This window comes from Ipomoea triloba, chromosome 14 (assembly GCF_003576645.1).
Source record: "Ipomoea triloba cultivar NCNSP0323 chromosome 14, ASM357664v1".
In the NCBI taxonomy this organism is placed as follows: Eukaryota; Viridiplantae; Streptophyta; class Magnoliopsida; order Solanales; family Convolvulaceae; genus Ipomoea; species Ipomoea triloba.
In genome coordinates, this window is record NC_044929.1 from 832,060 (window position 1) to 849,836 (window position 17,777).

A 17,777-nucleotide genomic window follows, 5' to 3' on the forward strand; every position below is an offset into this window, starting at 1 on the left:
TTTTTTTTTTTTTTTTTTTTTTTTTTTTTTTTTTTTTTTTTTTTTTTTTTTTTTTTTTTTTAGTTTTTATTTTTATTTTATAAATATGCTACCATGATTAGAAAGCAAACCAAGGGGCAGGACAGATTAACCATTTTGAATATCTTCACTCAAGTGAAGATATTTATAATCTCGAAATCCCTCGAATAGACATTTAAAGGTGTCAAGATCTTGAAAATATTGAATTTCACATGCAAAATTTTTCAGGATCATCAAAGGTTAGGTTTAGTGGTCACTAAGTAAGCCATCAATAACTCAAATTCAACACTAGACCCCTCCCTCTTTGTAAGACCCCTTCCCTTATTTTATTCTTCCCCTATTACATTCTTTCTGAAATTCTATTCCTATTTTCTCTGTTTTTAATCCATAAACCAAACCTGCAGTTAACATTTTACATAAAATTTGAGTTGCATAGGGAGGGGTTCTTGCAGTCTATTTTTACATTATGGTAGGAACCAAAATCTTTCCCGTGTAAAACATGGTATGGGAATCATTTAAATTTAAGCTTAATGTGTGCTCTTTTGTGAAAATTCATGTGTTCCCCTTTTTCAGCAACTTGAGCGGCTATCCTTTGGAGGCAGTCGGATTAGGGACACCATATCTGCTCAAAGTAGAATAATACTATTCTGGTACTGCACTACCTTCCTGCTTCTGGAGAAAAACAAGCCAAAATACCAGCAGCTTGAGCCGCCACCCTTGGATCAAATCCAAACACAACCAAAGCTTACACTTCTCGAGAGCGATCCAGTGGAACAGGAACAACTTGAATCTCCTCCCCTAGACGAAGGTAAACCCAACCAGCAGCGGGAATCACCTCCCGCTGACCCACTTGATCTGTTTACCCTAGCCGGTTTGTAAATTGCTTGTACAGGTGATGATGTTGATACGGGATGTGCTACGTATACGGGATGATGTTGATACGGGATCTACTGATTTATACAGGTGCTAATCAAAAGGAGAAAATTGTGCAGTAAAGGTGGTCTCATGTGAGCTAATTGAGCTATCCTAATATAACAGGATGCAATAAACAAAAAACATGTTTCAAACCACAGCTTAGAAACCTCATGCAGATGGTGGGCATAGTCTGAAAATTGTTGAAACTTGGAAATGGGTATTTACTGTTTGTGTCAGCTCTGATTATGAACTGATTATGCTCACCTAGTAGGCATAATAAGAGAAACTTTCCTTTCCAATCTACTTTCTGTCATAGATTGCAATATCTTTTGTTTCTCAACTTTGAGTTATGAAAGAACTCCTTCACAACACTCCACCAGAAATAGAACTTGAATATACCATAAAAGAAAATTAACATAAAGACAATCCAAAACAATCATAAAATTTAATTGACACGAAAGTAATTGAACACAAGTACATGGCAGTGTCACTAATACAATAGTCTACCCCATATAATTAACTTATGGTAATAATTTATGAGTAACAAGCAAATATATAAAAAGTATATAAAGTGAAACATTATTATTATTTGATTGTTTTTAATTTGTTTTTGCTTTTGGAACAAAGTTGTTAATTTCATTGTATGTATACTGCATTATTTACTGGACTCAGGGGCATATTGTATGTATAAGCTATATATATATAAACGATAAACATATATAACTATTAAATATACATAAATTTAATTGAAGGATGAATTAAACTAGATAATAAGCTTTATGATATTATCTTAAATGTAATTGGTTCAAATCTTAAAGCAAAAAAAAAAAAAAAAAAAAGAAAACAAAAAAAATCTTAAAGCAAAATTACTTTTTATATTTATAATTCAAACACAAAATATTTCATTAATTTTAATCTTTTACTTTCATTCAAACAAATTTTCTGAATCCACTTCACCAATTTTTTCCTTTTTTTTTTTTTCCTTTCGCGTACTATTTCGTTTGAGTCGTATCTGGTAAGTCTTAGGAAAGCACACTAAATACTAAAATCGTCGCGGAAGGGAGGAGAACAGAGTCGTCGCCATTTTTGGTTCTTCAACTTTCAACTCTAAGAACAGATCGGAATCGAATCTAATCCACCACCACCTCACCTCACCTCACCTCACCAGATACGCATACACATGACTTCTTCAATTCCGATTCCATATCTGTTGCTGTTCCTATCCAGCTTCGGAGCATCCGTGTTCGTTTCCGCCGGATCTCACCGCGCCATTCTCCGCGCGATCAGCGATGAGCGCGCCGGCGGGAGTCGCGACTACGCCGTGGAATTGAACGCCACCAACTTCGATGCGGTCCTCAGTGAGACTCCGGCCACCTACGCCATTGTTGAGTTCTTCGCTCACTGGTTAGTTGCAACCTCTTTTGTCCTTCTCCGTTATTTAATTTCGTGTCCTCGTGCTTTGGCCAATGGATAGTTCATGAGATTGACGGAGAGGTTCTGGTTTGTATGTTAATATGTATTTTCAATCTGAGCATGTTGTGGAGTGTATAGTCACCGCATCTTTTAGTGTTCGAATTTTGGAGTGTCATAGAAATGAAGGTCTGCCAGTGTTGCTTGAGAATAATACTAGGAGAGAAATATAAAGTGACGGTGGTAAATATCTCATGACAATATTTAGAATCAAGCATTAAATTATATGGAGTATTTATGAAAGCTAGGCTGATATTGCTGCCTAAGGAAATGAATCAATCTAGAGAGATATTGTTTTTAATCTGAGCATATTTTGTTGTTTATAATCACCGCATCCTCTAGAGTGTTCGAATTTTTCGAGTGTCATGGAAATGAAGTTCTCAAAGAGTTGCTTGAGAATAATAATAATTCTAAAGAAATGTGATGTGATGGTGGTAAATATCTCATGAAAAATAATTAATTTATTTATGAAAGAAAGAGTGAAATTGTTCAGGAAATGAGTCAATCTAGATGCGATTGGCTATCTCCCTTTACATTGCTGAAAATTCTTTTGTTCTGCAAAGTTTTCTAGCATTGGGCAAAACGATTGAATATTAGGAAACCATTGTCCTATTTCTAGTAGCAGTGACTTTGTTTCCTAGTCTTACTATGAGTAGCCGAGTAGGCTTAGCCCAACATTCAATATAGCCATACAGGCACATAGACAGACAGACAATTTAGTATCGTGGGATATTGCGTATAGCATGGAGGATATTCTCAGTGTGGAAGCTGCAGACTGGACATGAAGCATCATGGGATATATGTCCTATGACTTCGACCCAATTTATCAATGAACTTTCATGTTTGATAAGCCAAAGTAGTACCACTGGCCAGGGCCTTTCCCACAAGGAGAGCAGAAGATAATGAAAGGCAGACAAGGTCCTAACTAAATCATAACACAAACAATCATTCCATCTATCATATTAATTGAGTCAATCCAATTAGTTCTTATTTATAGATAAGGGCAAGAGATAACTTATGACCTCGCGAATGGAGAAGGGGAAGGGGCTTCCATAGTTTAGACACCCGTTCCTTTAAATATAGGATCTCTGTATGTAGACACAGACAAACAATTTATTATCATCTATTATTATAATATATTCTTTCTTTCTTTACTTACATATTTTGCTTCCACCTAACTGGTGGGTAGTTGCTATTTGCGACTCCACTAGGCTTTTCAATCCCTCAATTTCAACAAAAGCCTTTTATTGAAGTACCTTTTGCCTAGTCATGTCTATACAATTTTGAAAATTTTGCATGTTATCTAAATATCATGATCATGAGTGAAAATTAATAGATTTGAGTGGTGATTTGTTATAGTGACTTGCATTCGCTGCTAGTCTAGTTCTAGACATAGGTATTCCCATATTGGATTAGAGCTTTTGACCTTTTGCCTGACACACTGGTTTTACATGTTGAATCATCAATTTACTTTCACTTTTGTAGAACTCTGCAGGCCATAAATAAAATTTATGTCATCTCAAGTTGAACACAGATTGAGTTATAAGATTCACCAGTTGTTTTTGGCTATTGAATCTACATTAAACATCTTCTCCACAATCTATTCTCTTCTATTATTCACACTGGTACAAGTGCTCTAGGGCTCTATAAGTATTTTTGATTGCCATAATAAGTATCTTCTATGGTCTTTGATTACCTCAGAAAGATACCAGCTCTCTCCTTTCCAAATTCTAAATTCTATCATTCTTGTTTGTCTTTAAACTGTGATTTTTAACAACATTAGTTTACACCAATAACAACTCATTTTATTTTATAACTTTATTGCATGACATTCTTACTTAAAATATTATATTTTTCTCGCAGGTGCCCTGCTTGCAGAAATTATAAGGTATCTTTATTCTTTCTTTTGATGGATTCTTTGATTGCAGTGTTTCTCATCTTTGTAACAACAATCTTGCAGCCACATTATGAGAAGGTTGCCAGACTTTTTAATGGAGCAGATGCTATACATCCAGGAATCATATTGATGACAAGGGTAGACTGCGCATTGGGGGTATTACTATTTAATACTTCTATATCTTCTCTATTTTCTTAGACTGTTTTTGAGCACTAAAAAGGAATAGAAGATTGAGAAGAAGGGAGAGACACCCACGCCAGGGGAGGGGGTGGCTGGGGGAGTATAAAATCAGATAAAAAAAAAGAAAATATAATTAAAATGGCTAGCTGATTACAAGTTATGAACTTGCCTGAGTTGCCTCCATATTTTAGCTGATGGTTGACACTGTATCTCTTGATGACAAAGACTAGTCATGAAAGCCTTTTGTTTTGTTTTTCCTATGTTCACGAGGAAATAGAAAATTGTGGAAGTGCATTTTGTACTGTATAAAAATCATTAGATTTTCCGACTTCTAACATCCCATAATCATAGTTAATGCAGTAGAAAAAATTAGTAACTGTTACTCTTCCCCACAGTCCTGTGCATGTTTGTGTTTAATAAGTTAGTAACTGAGATCTATTCTTTTCAATTGACAGATGTTTCCCAAAAAAGCTTCTGGTTCTGCTATGTCCTTGCACTGTTTTTCTAAAATAGCCTTCTGTAAAGTTTTTAAATTATACTTGTAAGCATATCCTGAGTGCCTTTTTTGGTGAAAAACCATTACTTATTTTCAAAAATCCTTATATGCTGTTCCTGTTTGGTATATCATTAAATAATTTTTTTTTTCTTTCTTCAGTTAGTTTTTGGAGATTACTCTTGTATCTTATTCAGTTTCATTACATCTGGAGAGCAATTTTATGTCCTATAGCTTACTGGTTTATTCATTCTATTTCACTTTCTTGGCAGCACAGATAAATTCTAATCTTTGTGATAAGTTCTCTGTGGGGCATTACCCTATGCTTTTCTGGGGTCCTCCTTCTAAGTTTGTTGGTGGTAGTTGGAAGCCAAAGCAAGAAAAAAGTGACATACTTCCTATTGAGAATGGACGAACATCAAGTCTCTTGTTAGAATGGATTAATAAGAAATTGGGCAGGTATAAAATGGGTATCATGCTTCTAGCAACTGTTTTATTCTAAAGTCAAAACTTTGTTATATTGAAAACTTCAGTTTAAATTGTGATGTGGCCTACCACAACTCATGCATGGTATCTGTCGTACTCAATATCAAGTTTAAAAGTATAATAATTTCCTTTTCATGTTTTTTAATCTTAGCTCATATGGCTTGGAAGATGAGAAGTACCAGAATGAGCAGCTTCAGACAAATATTTCAGACCCTGGGCAGGTTGTTATTAAAGCATGATAATGAATTTCTTGCTTTGTGTCTTTAGTATGTAATTTTCTTACGCATGTTTCATATTGCTTGTGAAAGATAGCCAGAGCTGTATATGACGTTGAGGAGGCAACTTCTACTGCCTTTGATATCATCTTACAGCACAAGGTAAAATGCTTGGATTCCAGTATTTCCAATTAGCCGTATGCTTTCCCAATGTGATTTTTTGCCTTTCTTGATGTCTTCCCCTATGAATGCAGATGATCAAATCAGATACAAGGGCTTCACTTATAAAATTCCTTCAACTTTTGGTGGCTCATCACCCTTCTAGAAGGTTTGCATCCTGCAATTTTTCCAGTTTCTCTTTTTTACTTCATATATATATTTGTATATATGTTGTTTTCACCTTCACAATATGATTCTTGATAATAGATGCCGGAGGGGTAGTGCAGATATACTCATAAACATTGATGATCTATGCCCATCTGGTGCTTTGTCAGCAAACAAAGAAGAAGTTGCGAGTTGTACTAAAGACGGCATTCTGGGAAATTACCAGATCTGTGGCAAAGAGGTTCCTCGTGGATATTGGGTAGGTATATAGTTTTTTAATATTAAGTATTTAATGGTGGTTGATTTCTTGCTCGTGTATTGCATGAGCAATTGCTTGGTGCATGTCTGTCTTTGCTATGTTCATCCATGGACTGCACTATTATCAATTGCCATGCATCTTAGCATTTGTTCCACAGGAAGATAAGACATGCTTGCCTAGCTATTGGTTGGATAAATTTTTTATTTTTTAAATTTTATTTTAGTTTTATTTTCATTTCAGTCTCATATTAATAGCTCCTGGTTTGCATACATTATTGGTTGGAAGTAATATATATTTTAATTTAGTACTTTCAATCAATTTCAGGTCACTAGTGAGAGGGTGCTAAATGGTGCTCTTTATTCGAAACTCAGATTCTTTATTGATATTCAATGTAATCCACTTTTTTTTTTTCTCAGTATTTGGCTAAACACCTGTATTAAACATGTTATTGTATAGGCAAAAGATATTACAGAGTAACTTAGAATCTTACAGAAAAGTAGTGTTTCTAAGTGCTCATAGGACAAAAAGAGAATTTGCATGCAGAGAAAAGAAAGAAAAAGAAAAAATGGATATAGAAAGCTAACTTGACAGGTTGTTTGGATCTCTAAGTCGAAGGCTTGTTTAAGAGGCATTGAGAACACGAAGATACAATAAAAAAAATCCAGCAATTATGTGTTTTCCATCTCTGACTCAAGGACTTTTGTTGGGTGTTGTGGAGGTGGGGAGAAGGGGAAGCAGGGTGGGAAGTGGAGTTAGTCCAGATTTTTCTCAAAAGATGTCTTTAGTAAACTCACCATATAATCCTCATCCTCCATTAGAATGTGAAGGGCAGCCAGCTTGTACCTTTGCTGGTTTTTCATGAACATCCAACTAAATCTTTACTTTGTTGAAACACATTTTAAACTTTGCTTGTTTTTCATGAACATCCAACTAAATCTTTACTTTGTTGAGACACATTTTTAAGTTTCTTATTTCTAGGTTTCGTCTTCTTTGTTTGTGCTATCATACATTTGGTTAAGCTGTTTTTGGTTTTAATATTCTTTAACCACTTTTTCTTCATTTTTTGCAGATGTTTTGTCGTGGAAGTACAAATGAAACCAGAGGTTTCAGGTAACAGAACAGTCATGCACTCTGTTCTTGATATGTACCGTCATAGTTCATGCTCACTAAAGTTGTATTTGGAGTTTTCATGTAGTTTAATTGCATTATTAAGTGCTGCATTCCTCAGTTTCCATCTAAAGAAAAAATCTTATAAGCACAGTCCATTTTTGCAAGAATTAGACATAAAACATTAAATTCTGTCTCTTCATTTTTGTAATGTGATCTCCCTCTCTCATCTTATATTCTTATCAATCAACCGCAATCCTGCTTTCAAGTGGGCAATGTTTCCTTTTCCCTTCCCCCCTCCCCAACCTTTTGTGTGTGTGTGCAGTGAAGCCTTCATCTTTTCCCCCATCTTCAGATTTTTTTGTTAATCAGTTATCTACTGAGTATTAGTATTTTTGTTTCTGCACTTTTCACAGCCTCCTGTAATCCTCACAGCATTTATGATTTGTCAATATTTCTGTGGATTAGAGGGTGCACAAAGTTTTTGATTTTCTTGAAACTATGTAACTTAAAATACCTGATGGACCACTAAATCTATGGATTTTGGGGTGTAGATACTAGATAGCTGGACCGGGGATGAAACTCATGAAAGTTCAAATGAAGTGGTCAAGTGGATCATAATTGGTTTTGAAGATGATAATAATGCTTACAGAGTGATAACTGCTAGATTTTTTTGATTCAGTTGTCAGGAAATTACTCATGGGATAATGTATTTTTATTTCAGTACTTTCCTCTTAATCAAGGATTTTTGTTTTCTGTGCAGTTGTGGTTTGTGGGTTTTGTTGCACTCCCTTTCTGTAAGAGTGGAAGATGCAGAAAGCGAGATGGCTTTTAAAACTACATGTGATTTCATACACAACTTTTTTGTATGTCAGGAGTGTAGGGAGCATTTCCATGAGATGTGCTCAAGGTATGATGCTATCGGAGGATACACTTTTTCCCCCTAGTTTAGAGTATTTAATCTTTGATCCTTATTTTACCCTCATTTTACTATTTATAAATGTTCAATCATCTGAATATGTATATTAAATGTTCCAAACTACAGCGTTTCTACCCCATTCAAGAATGCTCGTGATTTTACCTTGTGGTTGTGGAGCGCACACAACAAAGTGAATGACAGACTGATGAAAGCAGAAGCTTCGTTAGAAACAGCTGATCCTAAATTTCCAAAAGTTATTTGGCCTCCCAAACAGCTTTGTGAATCTTGCTATCGCCAGAGCAAAAAGGGCAATGAAAGTAGTGAGATTGATTGGGATCACGATGAGGTCTTCAAGTTCTTGGTCAGTTACTACGGGAAGACGCTGGTTACTCTTTACAAGGACAAGGAACTTGGAGGCGGCAGTGAAAAATCAACTGTTGATGAATTGGTAGCTTCAACAAGTGCTGTTGTTGTTCCAGTTGGGGCTGCATTTGCCATTGCTGTGGCAAGCTGTGCATTCGGAGCGCTCGCCTGGTTCTGGCGTTCACGGCAAAAGAACCGAAAGTATAAATACCTACACTCTTTAAAAAGTACATGAATGATTATTAAGAGCGTGATGATGATGATGAGATTTTTCAAATCGATCTAATATTGGAAATAAGATGAGAAAGGCCAAAACAATTTATAGAAAAAAAAAAAATTAAAATGACCCATGGAGAAGAAATACGAGGTTGTGTTTGTGGGAGGTTGGCATTGCTTATATGTGTTTCTCTTATGCAAAAATTTCAGGCCTAAGAGAAGCTGGAACTGAATAGCGGTGTCTATGCTGGGTGTAAATTATGATTCAGAAACAAGGTGAGGTGAGGTGAGGCTCAGAATAGGAAACAGAGTGCAGAGGATTGTAAGTTGTAACAATCACTTGCTATTAACAACATTGTTATAATCCCTTTTTCATTTGACTTTCACCAAAATGGAGTGTGTATAGATTTACTTGTGATATTTATACATTTGGATGAAACTAGAGGATATACTTCACACACATCTGCTCTCTCTCCAGTCTCCCCCCACAAATGTTACAATATCATCTGATCTTTTGCATAAAAAACAAATTGTTTTTATGTTAAGTTTCGAGTCTTTTCAATTTTCTAATGTCATACTTGATTTTAATTTTATTCTCCTATTTAGTTTGGTATACTAAAATTGTCTTTAAACTTGTACTTCTTGTGCCATCACCAATAAGTGCACATAAATCAAAGTACAGTAATTTACAACATTTTGGAAGTTTCTCCTAATTTCCCCCCATTATTCTTCAATTTATTATATTGGATAACTTGTTATAACTATAACTATAGTTTTTTTAACTTTTATTTTTTGAGTACTTTTAATTTTGTTATAATATATGTCTATACGTATTTTCTCAACCTATTAAAATACAAAGAGCCATTGTTTTATTCGAGTTCAAACATGTGCGTTCCACTTGGATGAGCCACAATATACCAATAGTCATAAAAAGCGTTCCACTTGGATGAGCCACAATATACCAATAGTCATAAAAAATCATTTGATGCTTGAATGACAATATTATGAATTGTCTCCAAAGTTCTAGAAGAATCCGATTTCTTACAAGAATACAGACAACAAAAAAAAGAGCATTATTAGTTTATGATCCTTGTTAGGGTAGAGACGGTAATACCGCAATATATTTAGCCCCTAAATCTCAATAACCTTATTACTAGTTTAAAAATACGGAGTAGTAATTTTTGAGGGATGAAAATCTGGAATATGGAAAATATGTATTTGCATATTCCTTGTTTAGTTATCACAACAAAAAAAGTGTAACTAATTAAATTGGGAAAAACTTATGGAGAAATGCATTTATTTGATATTATTTACCATTTTTTTTTTCTGGGATATCATTATATGGTGTTTTAATGTTTTATACTGTGTCGTGGAATTTTTATATAAATTTATATGGATATATTGGAAACCTGAAAACTTAGAGAAAAATCTAGAATGCACATAAACTTTAAGGACTAAATAAACAAATTTCTCACACGGCAAGGCAAGTGGCAAGGCCGAGCTACAACGTCAAAATTCAAGACCTAAAATCCCCAATTTCAAACAGAAGTCCACCTTCATCAGTCATCTCACCGGACGCAGTTTCTTCGCCGGCGACAAATCCAGCTGAAAAATTTTGGGAGGAGAATCGAAGAACAACAAGAAATGTTCGGAGTAGTTTTCCCGAACCGGAGCTTCCCAATGGACATCTCCTCCTTCACTCAAATCGACACCACGCATTGGCTCCTCGACATGAACACTTTCGTCGGAGAAGCGTACGATTCAATCCGCGAAGTCTGCATCTTCCTCCTCAACAACTTCACGCTCCCGCCGGACAAGGCTCTGGCCGTTTACATCCAATCGCCGGGATCGCCGTTCCTCTTCTGCGGCGCCGTGACGCTGAGCCGCCCCTCCGCCGTGCTCTCCTTACCGTGGCCGGAGCCCGGCGGCGAGCTCCAGCTCACCGCCGACGCCACGCCGCTGTCCGCGAAGATCGGCGTGTCCGTTGAGGAGCTGGCGACGCTGCCGTCCCTGGACGTGGCCGCGGAGAGGAAGATCGAGCGGTTAGCGATGAAAGTGGGGGAGAATTTGTTCAATTTCATGCAGTCGTTTTGCGGCGTGGACGGGAGCAAGCTGATCGTCCCCATGGACATTTTAGATCGGTGGTTTAAGAAATTCCAGGAACGGGCCAAACGTGACCCGGAATATCTCAAAGGTTTTGCTCTCTAGTTCTAGTTTCATTCAATTTTGTTTGTGTGCGTATATGCCTTCACAATGAAATCTATGTGTTGTGTTGTGATTTCTGCAATTACAACCGCCTTCTTTCGCTCTAAACAATTGAAATTAGGGTTCTTCTTCCTCCACTGTTTCTCTCCACCTTCGCTTTGTAAATTAAACTCTTTTTTTTTTTTTTTCCTTTAATTTCTTCTTGATCACTTCTCGATGTCAATGTTTGATCTTGAAGGTTACAATTTTACTTTGAGACTAATTTAAATTTGGCTTGTATGAGCAAATTTACAAATTTTATTTATATTAAATTTTAGAGAAGGCAAATAAGAAAAATAAATGTGCAAAAAATGATTACAACTTTAATTACGATAAATTATATTCATGATTTAAATTAGTGGGACTTATAAGATGGGGAGAAAAGGAGCCAACTTCGGTCATTTTCATATATCGTCAAAGACTCTTCCAATGCCATACTTTTAGAGGCGAACCATTATCTTGGTATCTTTCTACATTTCTGTCCATTTTCTAAAATCTCACCATCAAAAACTCAAACACTCGAATTTAACACAATAAGGGAGTCAATGGACTTAGTTCAATTCTTGATCGCACCATCAAAAACTTAGACACTCGAATTTAACACAACAAGGGAGTCAAAAGACCCGATTCAAGAACTTAAACACGAACAAGAATAAAATGCACAATATTTAACAGTAGATGAGAAATTTCACAAGCGATACATACATTCTTAACATTTGCTACACAAGAGATTCATGACATTCATCCATTGTTGTCCTGTACAAGAAAGTAATGATGATGAAAGAATGGTATTTTTGAATGATTAGATTGAAGTTGGTAGCCATCGTCAGATTGGTCGAAAAATTATATAAGTAGAGGAATGTGAATCTATTGATACCATTCGGATTGATGAGGGTAAATTGTCTTGTGTAATTACCATTTGAATTTTTTCAGTATTGGAGAATCTAATTTTTTTGGTGCTATAATTTTTTTATTATTTTTGTGTAGCGCAAAAACTTGCGTTTAACATATTTCAAATTCAATTACGGAATATATACTTATTTGACTTGTATTTGAAAGAAGAAATAAATTTTTAAATTTATTCTTACATAGTATTACGTTTTAACTGCCAAAGACCTTGTGGTTTAGTGGCACCCGGTGTCCCGGAAAACACTCTCACATGTACTTGAGGTGTTGGACTAAAATCACCATTACGCGAAAAATTAGAGAACTAATTGAGGTCACACTTTATAAGAATTAATCTTTCGAAGTTTACATATTAATTACTCAAACTGCTATTAAAGCAACCATAGTGGTGATTTTTGTTGAGTTTTTAGTAATGTGATGGAAAGAGAAAATAGGAGAGAGAAGAGAAAATATGCTCTTGCAAGTGATGTTTTTTTTTGAATATTTCACACACCAAAAAAAAAAAAAAGATTAACCTAAACAATTAAGTCCAACAATTCCATAGAACTAATCCGAAATTGAATAGATTGGCCTGATTGACATCGGCAAATTATTGCATGGACCATAAAAGATACATTATTTTTGTACTGAAGGTACATTATTTGATATTATATATCAAATAATGTACCTTCAATACAAAAATAATGTATCAAATAATGTACCTTCAGTACAAAAATAATGTACCCTAAAATAATGTACCTTCAGTATAAAAATAATGTACCTTCAGTATAAAAATAATGTACCTTTTATTTGTGGTCCACACAACTATGATCCATGCAATAATGATTGATTGACCTCCTTAAGGGCTATAATTAGAAAATTAAAAACTTTTAAAGAAAAAATTGAAAGTGCACTTAAACATCAAGGACTAAATGCAAATTCTCTCTCTTTCTCACCTGGGCACATCCAAACCACAAAATCAAACTTCACGACCTAAAATAGTAAAATCCCCAATTTCAACCATTTCCCAAACAATCGAAATTAGGGTTCTTCCTCCACTGTTTCTCTATCCTCTTCGCTAATTTTTCTCTTGCATCATCGGAAAAAAGGTATGTGCTTTCTAAATTGAACATTCTATTTTTCCTTTAATTTTTCGCATGCTATTTCTTGTGCAAGTTTGCATCTTTTGTGTTTGATTTTTGTAAATGTAGAGCTTTGATGCGTAATCTGAATGTCGAGATTTTAAATTTCGGATGTGGTTTGTATCATATGGTTCGTGTTTTGAATTAATAAAACTGAGGAAGATCACTTGGGGAGTTTATTAATGTGAATTGGAAAGTGGAGGCATTACAGTGCTGCAGTTTATTAGTCAAAATTTTGATCACTTAGGGGAGAAGGTTTGCAGAAAGTGTAGTTAGAATAGCTGAGGCAAGGGTTGGGGACTTGGGGGAAGAGGGTATCATGGATGAGGGTTCATATTATATTGTGAACCTCATACAAAAATTATGTACCAGTTAACAGTAACTACCGTTAACAGTTTCTGTACATGCAAACAAATAATTTGATAATTGTTGACACAATATATGATAGCTACATGTATAGAAACTTTCAACTGCAGGTACAGAATGTGTCAACTACAGATACAGAATCTGAAGGTTATTTTTGTTAAATCATGCTATTAGTAAGAAAAATGTTGATTCTAGCCATAGGTGATAATTGCACTTGGAGAATTTAGAATGGCAATATGATATGATTTAAAATCATTTCAAACTTATGGCAATTATAATCTATATTGAGATCTTTTTCTCAATGTAAACTTTGGATTGTGATCACAGCAAAGAGCTGTTTGGTTGTCTGATACTGCTATCATGAAGTACCTGGAATACACTCCTCTTGATCGGTAAGTTCTGAACACTTTTATAATTGAGAAAGTTATGATATGTCTAACTTGCTGTTCCTACTACCCTTTTGACCATAGATATATTAGTTTTCTGTATCTCTATTTTTTTAACCAACTCAGAATAGTAATTATGTTAATGTGTATGATTTCAGTATAAGTGACTTCTTGAGTCACATAAATCTTGGAGAACGTAGTGTCAAAGGTTGCCTTGAAGCTTACTCTTGTAAGTGTGATTATCTGTTTGTGAGTATATAATGTGTTTGCATCTGGATTCTGAACCATCTTAGGGTGTAAAATTGTTTTTGCTTTCTGCTTTCAAGGCAAACATACGGGAACTGATAAGAAGCTGTCTCTCAGTTTGGAGAATGAGGTGATTTAAATTTGTTGAAGATCTATTTAAAATATATTCATTTCCTTGTATGTTGTGTTACAAATTCAAACTGGTAATAACTTAATAACTAAACTAACTGCTATTTTGGGAAACATCTTTGTACAAACAGCTTGTTAAACCAGCCAATCAACTAAAACTGATGGCCTAATACTAACAGCTAGTCCCCAAACAGGCCTTCGTTAACTTTCTTGGGTATTCTGACGATCTGACCTTAATTGGGATTGTTCTACATAGCATTAGTATTCTTGTAGAATACATAATGTCAGGTGTCTTTTAGATTTCCCCTTTCTGTTTTTTTCCCCTCAGATGGGATGACAGAAAATTTTAGGAGACAAAATGGTTTCTCCTACTAAGTCCAAAAATGAAAAATGCAAAACAAGTAACTTTAGGAACCTTGTTCCTATTGCTTTTCAGCCATATCTCTATTAGCTGTATTTCCCGTGTGTCTATTTTACTGGAATTATAGTTATACTGTAATGATTTTTGTGATGATTTTTATTAGGATTTACACTTGGCACTCTATATAATTTATTGCAGATTCTTGGTTATCTTGAAAATTCTTTAGACAACAACTCTTCGTCACCAATTGAATATCTATATTGTAGATCCAGGTGGCGTATACAAACTAATTGACTTGCCTATTAATTGTACACTGTTAATTTGTAATTGTTCCATACTATACTATTTGCATCATATTACAGCCAAAAGACATTGATATATTTGCTTCTTACGCTCCATCAAATCTATCCAGACTACAACATCAGGTAATACTGTATCTTCTGTTGCAACTTGCAAGAAAATCATTTCACTTGACTTGAGCCGACAAGGAGGATTATGGGTAATGCCCTACTCAGCTTTTCTTGGCGATTTGGCATCCCAATATATAATCCTCTCTTAAAGCCTTGGGAGTGTTGTCAGATGGTTTGACAGACGGTTCAGAGAACTGTTGCTCGTAGAAGAGCTGAGAGTTCAAGTCTCTCCATTTCCCAAAACTAAAATCAGTTGCCTTGACTCTTTCCCTTAATCATTCCAACTTATGCATGTCTGCGGATTGTATTTTTGTGTTTCAATGAATTTTCAATGTTACGGATCACCAGTGCAGCGAATGCTCACCAGTTATTTTCTGAGGAAAGCTGGGATAGTTTTAAGCAAGTTTTTGACATCTACATGTTCGAGGCATCAAAGGTAAGTAACATTTCTATTTGAACTAATTTATGTTTTGTGAAACTTGTCATCGATAGAAAAGAAGAATTTTTTTTAGTATTCTTATTATGCCCTAAAGATTGTGTATATAGTGAAGATTATTTGAATGATCAATGCTGTTTATGGTGAGGTTCTTTTTAGCATGATCATCTAGAGAGGAAATAGGAAACGGATTATGGGTGGCTTGTGAGTTGTGACAATATATTTTATATTTATATTATCCGGGTTTCCATTACCTACCCTCAATTTTAAGTTGATTATTTTGGTGGTACATGAAGATTCTGACAATGTACTGGTGGATTCATTTATTCTACTTTTGGAAGTTCAATATTGTCTATTATCTTAAAATTTGGTCGCAGGAATGGCTTGAGACAAATGAGAGCAGTTCTCTGCTGGCAACGCTGTACAAGGCTTTGGACGAGGTGTGCTTATATTAGCAAAGATGAAACAATAAACAGAGGGCTGTGATGGCAAGTTAATAACATATCATTGATGCAGGTTGTGAAAGTCCCAGAATGTGAAATCTATGGTTACAATCCAGATTCTGATGCAGATCCATGTGAGGAAAGAGGCACCATGTAAGCTTTTAATTTTTAGGCAATCACACTTTCTCACCGGAGCCTTTTCACTTGTCACTCACGCACCCACCCAAACTATTTTTGGGCTTGTTTCTATATTTGAGTAAGGATAAAGCTATAGGAACCAAAAGTTTTCACCATCTGACGTGACAATATAACTCTTTTTAATATTATTCAATGGTTACCATAAATTGGTCGACTCAACCCTGCATTATAAAAGGCCTATATTTGCCGCGTGAGATGGTGAAAGATTTTGGTCCCTGTAGTATGATCCCTTGAGTAATGCTTGAAATTCACATCTTCCCCCAAAAGGGTTGAAATCCCTAACTCCAAGGGCCCCCCAACCCTGGCCCAATAGAGTATTTGAGAGGATGTAAATCACGGTAATTCAGTAGACATGGCCAAATGTCGATGTGCTCAAGGGATCTGCCCACTTTGGGTATATTTCTCATATTGTCGCTGCCGAGTTTTGAAACTTGGTCTCAAGGATCCAAATACTGCCTACCGAACCAGTGAGCTAAGCTCTTGCTGGCTTGAAATTCACATATGCATCTAGGATAGGATATCAATCTCCAACTCTCCTACACTCTACTGTCAATCTATTAGGATTAGTTCAACCTTTTTGTTTTCTTCAAATTCAATTTGAAATCCCTGGAAAACATAAAAATCCCAGAAAAAGTAAAACATTCAACATTTTTCTATTACATTTTAAGAGAAGATTAGATAAGGTGGTAAAACAAAATGTGAAGAAGAGTTTCCACCATGGTGTAGCTAGAATAATTAGCATATTCTTACAGCTTCCTCCTTACCATACAGATGGTCATACCACTTCCTCTTCTACAATAAGAAATTGAAGCGCATTGTCAGTTTCCGCTTCAGTTGTGTGAGGTAACTTCAATTCCCCTCTATATGATTTTACTAAAATGTAACTTTATTTTCATTATAAGCATATATGGTTCTCATGGGTCTCACTTGTTCTTGTTCAACCTTCATTTCAGCAACTTGGATTTGGAAGATGGGATAAGCTATTAGGATGAGTTTATCCCTACAATTTTGGAGCTTTCAAGATGATATGGATGCTTATGTGGATTTTGTTTGCTAAGTGGCTAGAAATCTTGCAAATTTATTATTAATATGTTTGTTACATTATGATGTGATGTGAAAGTAAACTACTTTTGAAACTGAAAGAATATTGCAGGGATATGTTTAAAAAATAGTGAAAAAATTGTAAATTTGATGATGTGATAGTAAGATTTATTTGATGATGTAATAGTAAGATTTACTTTTGAAAGTGAGAGAGTATTGCAGGGATAAAGATAACCTTAATAAGATGGACATATATTCAATGACACTGACAAGCTTGAAGATGTCGAAAACTTTGAACTTGCAACGGTCAACTATGAACATACCGAAATCCCATGAATCTTGGATAGCCAAGCTCGACTATAGAGCAGTATGAAAGGAGAAAATAACAATTCTGATTTGGGTAACACTTGTATGAGACCGTCTTATGGATTGAGACCCATGAGACTAGTTGGATCTTTGACCTTATTAATCAAAGATCTGACTTACGAGATGGTCTCTCACAAATTTTTGCCTTCTGATTTTATTTGATGATCAACCCCTTTAGTCATATGTCAAAATAATTTGGTCATTTTACACCAGTCCTTATTAGAGGCTTAGAGCACTTAAAGGACATTCTCATGCCTCATAA

General features: G+C 35.2%; 4 protein-coding genes across 7 annotated transcripts in view; all 4 read left to right on the forward strand.

Moving 5' to 3' along the window:
• The window catches only part of LOC116005024 (ABC transporter G family member 7), a 7,463-nt gene extending 6,227 nt beyond the window's left edge, over positions 1 to 1,236 (forward strand). The window contains exons 11-12 of one of the 3 annotated variants that reach the window (XM_031245242.1): positions 592 to 826; positions 911 to 1,236. In XM_031245242.1, the coding sequence (XP_031101102.1) occupies positions 592 to 826; positions 911 to 951 (276 nt within the window). In that variant the 3' untranslated portion in view covers positions 952 to 1,236. Of the gene's footprint in view, positions 1 to 591 lie in introns of all 3 variants that reach the window. The other 2 variants (XM_031245243.1, XM_031245241.1) reach the window with 2 other exon arrangements.
• Positions 1,237 to 1,952: 716 nt separating this feature from the next.
• On the forward strand, positions 1,953 to 9,401 carry LOC116005026 (sulfhydryl oxidase 2). Of its 2 annotated transcripts, XM_031245245.1 has the most exons (12): positions 1,954 to 2,337; positions 4,267 to 4,291; positions 4,364 to 4,456; positions 5,251 to 5,432; positions 5,611 to 5,680; positions 5,768 to 5,836; positions 5,929 to 6,002; positions 6,101 to 6,257; positions 7,327 to 7,367; positions 8,128 to 8,274; positions 8,410 to 8,847; positions 9,073 to 9,401. In XM_031245245.1, exons 1-12 carry the CDS (start codon positions 2,114 to 2,116, stop codon positions 9,092 to 9,094), a joined length of 1,542 nt encoding a protein of 513 aa, XP_031101105.1. In that variant the 5' UTR covers positions 1,954 to 2,113; the 3' UTR covers positions 9,095 to 9,401. The 2 variants fall into 2 exon arrangements, with proteins under 2 accessions (XP_031101104.1, XP_031101105.1); XM_031245244.1 differs by having other exon boundaries at positions 1,953 to 2,337; positions 8,410 to 9,401.
• An 876-nt stretch (positions 9,402 to 10,277) lies between these two features.
• Positions 10,278 to 11,354, forward strand: LOC116004178 (protein OPI10 homolog). Its single transcript, XM_031244117.1, has one exon. The coding sequence runs from the start codon at positions 10,507 to 10,509 to the stop codon at positions 11,068 to 11,070; it is 564 nt and encodes a 187-aa protein (XP_031099977.1). The 5' UTR covers positions 10,278 to 10,506; the 3' UTR covers positions 11,071 to 11,354.
• A 1,579-nt stretch (positions 11,355 to 12,933) lies between these two features.
• Positions 12,934 to 17,354, forward strand: LOC116005005 (repressor of RNA polymerase III transcription MAF1 homolog). Its single transcript, XM_031245218.1, has 11 exons — positions 12,934 to 13,100; positions 13,827 to 13,891; positions 14,044 to 14,114; positions 14,212 to 14,261; positions 14,820 to 14,893; positions 14,984 to 15,046; positions 15,380 to 15,467; positions 15,845 to 15,907; positions 15,984 to 16,063; positions 16,880 to 16,951; positions 17,062 to 17,354. Exons 2-11 carry the CDS (start codon positions 13,860 to 13,862, stop codon positions 17,093 to 17,095), a joined length of 627 nt encoding a protein of 208 aa, XP_031101078.1. The 5' UTR covers positions 12,934 to 13,100; positions 13,827 to 13,859; the 3' UTR covers positions 17,096 to 17,354.
• Positions 17,355 to 17,777: the final 423 nt, after the last annotated feature.